Below are 11491 nucleotides of genomic sequence, written 5' to 3' on the forward strand. Positions count from 1 at the left end.
AAGAAGAACAAAAAAATACACTTTCTTCAAATAAACTTTTTTATCCGATGCCTAGATTTTGTGTCATTTTGGAACTACTAAATTTTTTTATTTCATTAGTAGTTCCAAAATGACACAAAATCTAGGCATCGGATAAAAATGTTTATTTGAAGAAAGTGCATTTTTTTGTTCTTCTTAATGGCGGTACAGGCTCGTTTTTTTAATATTGTATTTAATTACAGAGTAATTTCCACATATTAATATATTTTTCAAATTGGACTCTGTACCGCCATTCTTTATTATATTACGAATACGTGTGCCAAATATCTCGAAAAAATATTCAAAATTACAGCCGCAATCTTGGAACGCGTTTTCGCTACCTGTTGATCGCTACTGTTTCACCTTAAGCGAAAAGCAATGTTTATTTATCAAAAAACATTTTTTTTTTGTTTTATGAAAGCAGTGGAATGTATTTTGAATTAAATAAATTACATACATTCTTCTTTTTGCGTCAATTAATTTAATATATTAATATTAATTTAATATAATGATATTTTTTTGGACACCCTGTATAAATAATTATGTTAATGTTTATATTACTGAATAGAGAATTGAATATCCTTTCAAATGAGCTAGCAAATGACCCCTATTCCCTATTTAAAAAAAAGGGTGGAAAGGAGGGGGTTGACAAATGACAGATGTATGTACCGTAAAAATGTGTTCCCCTTAGATCAAAAATCGACCTGTTTCGTCATTTCCTTAAAATCTAATAAATACTGTCAAATATCTAGGTGTACTGTCTTCTTTGGCCCACTCTGTGTATATTTATTTCCATTTTTGTTTGTTGTTTCATTTGATTTTCTCTCCCTTTTCTTTTTTATTTTTCCGCATTTGCTATTTCTTATTATTTTTTATCCACGCTATCTTTTCTCTGCAGTGATTTCTTTTCTATTTCCTATCCTATCATTTCAATTTCGAAATCTTTTTCCTTATCGCCTCTTCTAACCTTTAGGATTGATTTATCCCTCTTTTTCTTCGTTCTTTTTCATTTACATGAATCTACTATACTACTACCCTCTTCACTTTGCAACTCTCCTCATCTATTTACCTAACCATGTCGTTATTGATCTTGTCCCTTCTAGTCTTACCCAATATCCACCATAACATTTTCATTTCAGCTACCTCCATTTTCTTTTCCTGAATCTTCTTTATAGGCCACCCTTCACTACCGTGCACCAACGCAGGCCGTCACAATCTTCCAGTTCATTCGCTTCCACTTAACCCAGCCAGCCTGTATCCTGTGGGCAATTTTTCGATCTAGTGTCCTATTTTCCGTCATGTATAAGCCAATGTACTTCAACATCTATACAACTTCTATACTCTTCCTAGTTTTTCGTCAAGCAATTCGATGTCCCTAACCGTTCCTGTTTTTCGCAACCTCATATACACCGCTTTAAGTTCCCCCTCTTCAATAGCCTTCTCCACCCAGCTTCTCATGTCCTCAACATCTTCTGAACATTCCATCAAGTGTTCTCCAACATTTCTTTTTTTCTCCATTAACACGATATCATCCACAAACAGCATTGGCCAACCAGCCCCCTTTCTTATCTTCTCTGTCAGTACATCCATAAAAAGATTAAACATTCTGACATATCTGATCAATAATATTAAAAGTTTTAGTAATAATTTTAGTATTTGATGTTTTTTTCGATGTTTGTAACGTTATCTCTAAAATGTTTTACTTTTTCAGTGTATAAGGCGAGACATCCCGAGGTTCCGAAGACCCCACGAGCCTCTGCCGCCAGTTCCGGGAAACAAACGCAATCGCAGCCTGGACAGGCGGCGGCAAGAGTTCCACGAAGGAATGCTCCTCGACGCGCTTCTTCAGCTGTATCCCCGAGTGGGCAGTGTCGAACACCCGCCTCCTCGAGGACGACAGATCCCCAGCATCACCCAAAGGATACAATGTATGACTCCCGGGCCCTACGAGACAGTTCCGGTCATAGGGCACTTGGCTACTTTTAGGCCCGTACCGAAACCGTACTCCCAAGACTCGGCTCTAGGTTCCGATTCGGGCTACAGTAACCACACGAGTATTAGAAGTTCGAATAGAGGTAGAAGAGATCCTAGGAGACTATCACAATTAAGTGCTGAGTTGGCGTTGACTTAGAGAACGGTGTCTCGAGTTTTGCGATCGACAATGGCAAAATGTAGTTAAATTTAGTGCAATTACTTAAAAGAACCGTATTTCGTACTTCGTACTATTTTGGTTGCGGTTTTGTGTATATCAAACATTTTAGTTATATTATGCGAAAATAATAGACAGGTATACTCATATTGATGAAGCAGTAACAACGTGCCACTGTAATTAATAGAAACAGATCAAATCAACAAGCCAGTTATTAATAAAAAAACTACAGCACACTAAGCTTATCTCACGATTAATCTACGATTTAGGTACTCACGATTAGTGTACGTTTATCGTACGATTAATTCACGATTAGTATTATTATATTTATATTCGAATATCCTACGATTACTTTACAATTATTCTATGATTATCGTACGAATAATCTAAAATTGTGTGCTCGAATATAGTCGTAAATACATGGTAGGCAGATATGATTATGTATTTTCATTCTTACATTTGTGTACTTACTATGAGGTTGTGACTGTTTCTCTAAAATTTTCCTAAATACTGATAGTAATCCGAAAACAAAGTACTAAATTTATTATATTTTGATTATTTATTGATTTTCTAATGAAAATGCTCCCTACGCTTTTCATAAAAAATTTAATTAAATTTCTCTGCTTCATCAACTTTCTTCGCAATTGAATAACAAAAAGTTTCTTCAGGTCTGTCCAAGTGATTCGTAGATGATATCTTATTTTGTATGTCACTATCAATCCCATCATTCCATCAGATTATTGGAGAGGGAGATACTAAATGGTTTCTTTCTCTGTCATGCAGCAGCGTCATACTATGCTTACCGCTCAGATGAATATTTTGACCTCCCTCACCATAATTCTCTTCATCCTTTTTCTATAGGAGATAAGATTCTCCATGTTTTATGTTTTCTTAAAACTACTTGGTTGAGGGACCATGATTTTTCCATGGCGTAAACGAGAAGGACCATATATTTTCTAATATACTATTTATTAAGTATCAGTTGCACATCATATTCAATAAATAAAACATAGTTTACCACGCTATTGCTTAGTTTAAGCTTATTTCTCATACTTCGTCACGTTCCCATCTATAGCTTTACTAAATGAACATATCAAATTTTGTTAAACTAGAAAAAACTTAAAATAGCATAAATTGCTACAAAAAGTTTTCTTACTACTTTTAGTACCTACCAGTATTTCTGACACAATATAAAATTATAAACTATTTTGTTGTTTCAATTCCTGTCAGGAAGGAATTTTGTAATCGATTTTTAACTTATATATTCGTTAGCAATTACAAATGAATTGAAAATTTTACATGGCATAGAAAGTAACGCCGTCTATTGAGAAAACGATCATTGAGATAACTAGTAGCGCCATCTTTTGACAAAAGTGAGAACTAATTTTACCGTATAAAATTTACAATGGCTTAAAATTTAAAATAAAACTCAACACATCCATATAAAAGCTGTTGAATATTGCATTGTCATCGACTTCTGAGCTATTCTGAAAATTTCAGATCTCTAGCTAGTCGGGAAGTATGTTTAAAATCGATTACAAGATTCCCGGACAAAAAAAACAGTCAAAGAACAGGCGAAGTATATAAAAACGTTTTAAAAATGACCTTGTGGCTTCAAAAATATGATTTATGATAAAAAAGAAACATAAAAATGGTTTAATTTAAATCAAAAAATAAGTTTGAAACAAGTATCGAACATTGCATTTCATACCAATACTAACTGTCTTTAGTAAGTTAAGAAAATATTTATGTTGAATAAAAACTTTCTGGTACACCTTGTACCTAATTTGGCACACGCAAAGTCGAACATTTCGCTATTAACAAAATACACAAACCGCACCCAAAGCAGTACGATACACCTTTATAATTTACCAAAGTGTATAAATTGTAATTTTACAGTTCCAAGTCTGACTAATTATTATAATTATGATATCAATTATAGATTATAATTGCAGCCGATGCCAATTTATTATTTGCTTAATGACGGAAAATAAGGATAACTGGGAAAGTTTCTGCATCATTAGTAGAGTCATTTTAAATATCTGGATCCAGAACAGCGGCGTATCAAAAAATGTTTCGAACGGACGTCACTCAAAGAATTGTACGAAATAATATCGGCTAAAAGGTGATTTTAGCTAATTTGAAATTTATATATTTCAAAGAGCACAATTATTCTATTAATTTCCTTGTCATAGACCCCACTTGTATCTTACAGGTTCACAGGTACTTGAATTTTGTCAAATTTTTATTTCTCGGTGGAAATGAATGGTTATTCGCCCTGACTAGAGAACTTAATTTTCTTCAGAACCAATACATGAATACTTTTCTCTGTGGATAGCGACGCCCAATCCATATCTTGAGTATCTCATTTATCCCATATACTTACTGTCATCTGCTTCTTCTTTCAGTCTAATCTAAAGTTCAGTTTCCATTCTGAAATTCCTGTTTCCGGCATTTTTAGTTCTTGTGTTCTGTTCATTTCTCGTAGCTTTTGTTTCCCAACACTTCCATCTTGCCTCACCGTATTTATACCACTATAAGGAATTTCTTTACCTAGTTCATCTCTCTACTTTCATTCATCTGTGTATTTTTTGTATTTGATGTTCTAGGTAGATCTTCTTTTAGTTCTAACTAATCCTTTTGTCTGTGCTCTTGATCTGTTGCTTTGTTTTCATCTTTTCGATGTTGTAGTATTCTCAGTCTTTTGTGACTTTTTATTTCCAGAATTTCCTCTCATTAATTGTCAAACCATTTTCGTTTTGGGTTATTCCCCATTTTTGTTCAATGGTGTCCTGTTTGTTCTATAACTGTTGCCATTTGCTGCCATGCTTGCGCTATCTCTATTATCCTCTCGTAACAATTGGAATATTTTGCTTTTTTAGCTCAGGCCTTTTAACAATGGCCTAAATCATCTGCAAATAAGAATATTAAGCGGGTATCGTTTACCTCAACAATCATTCTATATGCTTTCCTGTCTCTTTAACGGCTGCTGCAACGTAAATTCTGAAATACTCGGAGAAATATAGTATTCCTGCCTAATCCCTTTCGTTAATGCAAAATTGTTAATGAAGAAGAATTTTGTCTTAATTTTTTGTTTTATGCGAATACATTATCTGTATTAAAGTAAAAGTGGACGATGAATTAACTGACCCAATTGAAGCCGGCAAGGGATGACATGGGGATTGCTTGAGTCCTTTATTGTTCAACCTGATCATGAACGAAATAATAAAAAAGTAAGAACTAAAAAAGGATACCAAATGGGAGAAAAACAACTTAAAATAATCTGCTAGGCGGGCGATGCAATACTAATCTCTCAAAGTGATGATGATTTACAACGTATGCTGCACCGATTCAACATAATCGCCTGAAAATTTAACATGTTAATTTCCTCCCAAAAGAAGCATGGTTATAACAGCAGATCCAATAAGATGTAAATTGGAGCTGGAAGGTCAGATAATAAAACAAGTGATGGAGTTTAAATACCTAGGCATCACACTATCCAGCTACGGAAGGCTCGAAACAGAAGTGGAAGATCAAGTGAATAGAGCAAACAGAGCTGCAGGTTGCCTGAATGACACAATATGGAGAAATAAAAATATCGGAAAAGAAATGAAAGGCAGAATTTACCAAACAGTCATCAGACCAATAATGACATACGCGGCAGAAACACGACCCGATACAGAGAGAACAAAAAGATTGCTCGAAACAGCAGAGATGAAAACCCTTCGAAAAATCGATGGTAAGACTCTGTGGGACAGACGGAGATGCAAGGTGTATAACATTAATAACTGGGTAAGAAACATAAGAATATAATGGAATGACCACATAAGCCGAATGACAACAAATAGGATAGTCAGGGCAGCGAGAGACGGTTCCCCAATAGGAAGACGATCAGTGGGAAGACCACGAAAACGATGGAATGACAACTTACTAGAGGCACATTGAAAAAAACAGACACAGTCATGTATATTCAAAAAGAAGAAAATGAAGAAGACATTATCTGTGTAGGAGCGACTAGCTCTAAATACACCTTGTTATTTATATTTGTATTAATTATATTCGAACTCTATTAATACTCTTATGCCTGGTTGCACCAACAAATCTTAAGCTCCAGCTTAGCCCAGCTGAGCCCCTAGATCCATAATTTATCGATTTTTATCTAAGCGCATCTTAACTGAGACGAAGTTTAAGATGTAGTCCACGTGGCAATCCATTTTTTCACGCAGAAAATTGATCTAAGAATCAATAGTGCAACGCGTATGTTTAATAAGCTGAGCTTAAAGCACGTCTTAAGCTTAAGATCTGTTGGTGCAACCAGGCATTAGTATTAAGATACATCTACTGACCATACTTGTTACTGAAATTTCTCTGTAATTTTCAGTAGGTATTTCTCTTCTTTCTTGAGTGTTCCCATCCATGACATTTTACTGCCTATATTATAAAATAAGAACTTAATTAACTCGAACATTTCGTTTCCGAAATTATTCTTTTCGACCAGGAAATAAAGATTTTTTCCAAAATCTTAATAATTTATAGCAATCATTGTAGAAAAGAAATGTTTACACTATTAATATTTATGAAAACGTACTAAAATTGTACACTTACCAAATAAATATGATATCCCGTTCGAAACATTTTCTTGCCACGCCGCTGTTCCAAAGTAAAGTTAAACTTGTTTTCGTGTTTATCAGTGCATATGTTTGTGTTAAATTTATTCACCACCGCTGGTTTAATTTAATTAAAAATGAGAAAACTGCCGATTGATTTTTGTTGGTAGGTTACTTTGTTTTTATGGAATTATTTAAAAACTGTCTGAAAATATTTTATAAAATTAATACATACAGAATATCATCGAGAACTTTTGTAATTATTAGACTGAAACGCAGAAAAAGTTGTGGTAAAAGTATTTTTTTAGCGAACTACAAAAAGTTTTGAAAGTTGATACTAATATAGATATTTTTTTCTATTTTTATGATATTTGTGCTTGGCTTATCTTTTTATAATAGAATGCCGCATTATTTAGGCTGTGTTCATGAAAGTTCTTTAATTTTTTTCGTTTCTTTTATATGACAGCAAAATTAATCAGATGCTGTGTTTTCTCTATAAATTCGGTAAAATGCTCTTTACATTGGTTTATAATATTTCTTCACATGTAAGGGTTTAAAAGAAAACTATACAGTGTGTCAATTTGAAAAGTGGCCACCCTCTATAATTTGGTCAAAAATATGCAAAAAATATGCACGTCAAATTTATTTGTGAGGGGAATATTTTGTAGACCAATTTTCAACTAAATTACATCAACCCTTTAGCGGGAGCTATTACATCCCTCAAAATATTTATTATAAAAAGGGGTTGAGTGACACCTCATTTTAAAGGTCGTTTTATATATATAGCATTTGACCTTGCATGCGGATCTGCCAAAATTTTATTTTTCTGCCAATAGTAGTGTAAATTTAAAATCTCGTGTGAATTCTGTCGTTGCGTTAGCCGCCGCGCCGTCCTGATTTAAAGGAGGACCATTTTTGCACAATATCTCAGCCATTTTCAACTTTTAAACAAAAAGTGTGATGACTGATTTTTCTCGAAGAGTTGAAAATGGTCGAGATATTGAGCAAAAACCGCCATCTTGGTTTCGCTTTAAAATCAATATGGCGGCTAAGGAAGCGTTCAAGTATTACGTAACGCAATTTTTGAAGATTTTTGACCCCCCCCCCATATAACGCACCGTAACGTTTTTATGTACCCCCCTCCCCCTATCTAAACGTTACGTAACACCCAAGTGACCATTTGAACCTAAATGGAACCTAAATTTCGCAAGAAAGCTTGCGAAAAGTACCGGAAACTCGGTAAAAGAACTTTGTTATTATTTTAATCGCATTTAAGGTAATAAAAAAAACTCACAATCATCATCCAGCCTCAAAAGTCCACTGCTGAACATAGGCCTCCTCCCATCGTTTCCAACCACGTATATCCTGCGCCGCTCTCATCCAGTTTTTATTTAGCTTTTTTACGTCGTATGTCCATCTTGTAGGCGATCGACCGACGCTTCTCTTGTCTTCTCTTGGCCTCCATTCCAATAACCCTTTTGTCCATCGCCCTTCTGTCATTCTGGCTATGTGTCCTGTCCATCTCCACTTCAACCTGGCTATCCTTTTGATGACGTCAGTCACCTTTGTTCTTCTCCTGATTTCTTCGTTTTTGATTTTGTCTCGCAGAGTTATTCCTAACATTGACCGATCCATTCTTCTCTGCGTGACTCTTAGTTTGGTAGCCGAGGCTTTAGTTAAGGTATGTGTTTCTGATCCGTACGTCAAGACTGGGAGGACGCACTGGGAGGATGATGGGAGATGTGGGCAACTCACTTTTAAAAGTCTCTCTCAGTTTTCCAAATGCTGTCCACCCAAGAACGTTTCTTCTTTTTAGTCCATGTGTCTGGTTATCCCTGCCAATCGTAATTTCATGTCCCATGACCTGAAATATGTCCAAAACTTACAATAATAATCTTTTAAAATCTAATTTTACATTTACATTTTCCCTGCTTGGCCATATACTTACATACATTTTTGGCTTCATCCTTTATTGTTCTTCTCATGGATTCTTCTATTTTATCTTTTTTAATAAAAAGTTAAAATAAAATAACATATTTATTATTTCAACATTTTATTTTGCTTAGTAAAAATTTTTGTATAACAAATAATATACGATGTTGCCAGTAGTTTCGGAAAAATAGTGAAAAAAATGTGTAAAACTTTTTGTTCTTCAACGCCCTGTATCGTGAAAACGCATGCCGTTGCAAAAATTTTATACTAAGCAAACCCCAATTATTTTTCAGTTTTTCACCTATCTTAGAGAACGTGTTACCTTTTTCTGAAACACCCTGTATATATTAGAAGGCACTTATGGAATACAATTATTTCTGTGTACAATACAATATAAAAATGTGTACTTTTTAAACATAAATTCAAATGTACAGGGTGATTCATCGTAGTTCATAAGCTTTATTTTTTAACACCCTGTATATTTTTATATTTTTAAAGCTGCTTAACAATCTGATTTCATGGTCTTTATGAATAATACAGGGTGATCATTTAAAATTATAATGTATGGAAACCACTTATGGAATAAAATTGTTTTTGTCATGTGTCATTATTTTAGAAAATTATAAAAACGCTAGGATACGTCAACTTTTAAATTCAACTATGGACTATTTAAACATAAATTTGAATATACAGGGTGATTCACTCAAGTCTAGCATAGTCCATTATCTTTAATTTTAATTAAACACCCTGTATATTTTTGTTTTTAGAAGCTGCTTAACAACCTCATCTCAAAAATGTGTATTATGTAGGGTCTATTATGAATAATGCGAGATGAAATTTTTAAATTATCTATAATTTTCGTCAAGATATTAATCACATAAAACTTTGAAATTAATCATTCAGGAATCACACTTTCAATAAGGGTATTATTATTTTTTTAAATATCTATCAATTTTCTAAACTAAGTAGGTATCAGTATAGTGCCTTTTTGCTGCACATTGCATATTTTGGGAAAAGAAGTAAGTGTCCGAATAATTTTGCAGACAAATAGTTTTTCTTTCAAAAATATTTTCAAAAGTATCAGGATATTTCAGATCTTTCTATCTTGCCTTGCAGACTTATCTTGATTATAAAATAATGTATTTTTTAATACTGTTTCCCCTTTCTTTTGCTATAACTATCACGCAGAAGTCAAACAACTTTAAATTTTTTATTGAATTTTTTATTTTTTTTATATTCAAATTAATGAATTAGATGATATTCTGTATATTTAATTATTATATATTACTCTCCATTTTATGAATGCATAAAGTTGACTTAACTTTCTGACTTAGTAACACTTATTTCACCCATATATCACACGCAAAGAAAGAAAGTTAACATTTGTGCATGTAGCGCTTATATTTTTAGTAAAAAGAGATATATAAATATTTATTTGTACTCACATACGTGAGCATATAGTTTGGGATATAATGTTAAGTCAATAACAGTTACTATACCAGTAGAACGAGTCTATTTAGATTTTGTAATATCCGAGCAGTATAGCTGTTGTATCAATTTTGAGTTCTGTGAAAATATAAAATACAACATTCCACTTAAAGTATATATTATAGCCGATTCACATCAGTTTCCCCACTCGATAGGATTGTAACATTTGTAGAAATTTGTAAATATTTCTTGTATATTTTGGGACTCTTTTGGCCAACCAAAGTTTTTTAGAATTGAAGAAAATTTCTATATTATCTCTTAAAGTGTACTATATTGTATATTATGTTTATAAACTATTTATAATTTATTATTGTATATAGGTAAAACCGATACAAGTTTCATTATGTATTTATTACGAATACCTTCTTTCAAACACTGAATCACTTTTAGAAATCATAGAATGTTGTTCTAAATACCATTTTTGTCTAATAATAAAAGTACTTTGATCATCCCTTTCATTTGACATTTACGTGTGATTGATTCTCTATTTTTTTTGTTTTTATAGAAAACTTGCCTTTAATCTTCTTTTGGTAATTAAGCTGTTAGATACCTTAAAAAAATTACAGATTATAAGGAGTATGGTTTAAATGTACACACGTTTTTTTAAATAGGTAGCTAAAATTTTAAAAAGGTGCAATAATACAATCTTATATTTACCAAATATAGGGTATGATAAAACATGTCTATAGCGGTACGCTTTAATTACTATTTTTGATAATTTTATTTCCTTAATTTTTAATAACTTTTCTCAAAACGAAATAATATGGGTCATATAAATTCACATGTAAAATACAAACCAGATGCTAAGAGGGACACGGTTTTACGAAACGGAATGTATCCTTAACCATATGTTTTTGGTGTGTTCAGTTTAACAAACTGAATTCCCCATAAATTAATTACCTTATCAGACCTTATGTCAATAACTCACAATTGGAGATGCATTCGAAAACGTAAACTGCAGAAATGTTTCAACCTTTAAACGCCAGATCTAAATAATTTATTGCCCATCTGGTCAGATGGTATATCACAAACAGATTAGCATCTGTGGTTTCTTTTCAGCCACTCAGTCAGTCGGTTACAACACCCCAGAGACATCGGCCGCTCGCTGGGCCGAAACAATAACAAACCCTCTTACGCGATGTATAAGCAAAACACTTTTTGTTACCAAAATAAATAAATATTTTACTGTTCGTCGTTAACTTATTTTTATTATTTTTAATTAATTCCGTCAACTCACACCTACCGGAATATGTCCATGAATACAAATGGGGAAATGTGAAAATTTGTTTTAATCAAA

The 11491-nt window shown here is 33.0% G+C and overlaps 1 protein-coding gene across 4 annotated transcripts in view; it reads left to right on the forward strand.

The window, feature by feature from the left end:
* LOC114324457 (uncharacterized) overlaps positions 1-10745 on the forward strand; it is a 558952-nt gene extending 548207 nt beyond the window's left edge. For all 4 annotated transcript variants that reach the window (XM_028272313.2, XM_028272315.2, XM_028272314.2 and 1 more), the window contains exon 6: positions 1730-10745. In XM_028272313.2, the coding sequence (XP_028128114.1) occupies positions 1730-2149 (420 nt within the window). In that variant the 3' untranslated portion in view covers positions 2150-10745. The remainder of the gene's footprint in view (positions 1-1729) is intronic.
* The last annotated feature ends 746 nt before the right edge of the window (positions 10746-11491 follow it).

Source organism: Diabrotica virgifera, chromosome 6 (assembly GCF_917563875.1).
Source record: "Diabrotica virgifera virgifera chromosome 6, PGI_DIABVI_V3a".
NCBI lineage: Eukaryota > Metazoa > Arthropoda > Insecta > Coleoptera > Chrysomelidae > Diabrotica > Diabrotica virgifera.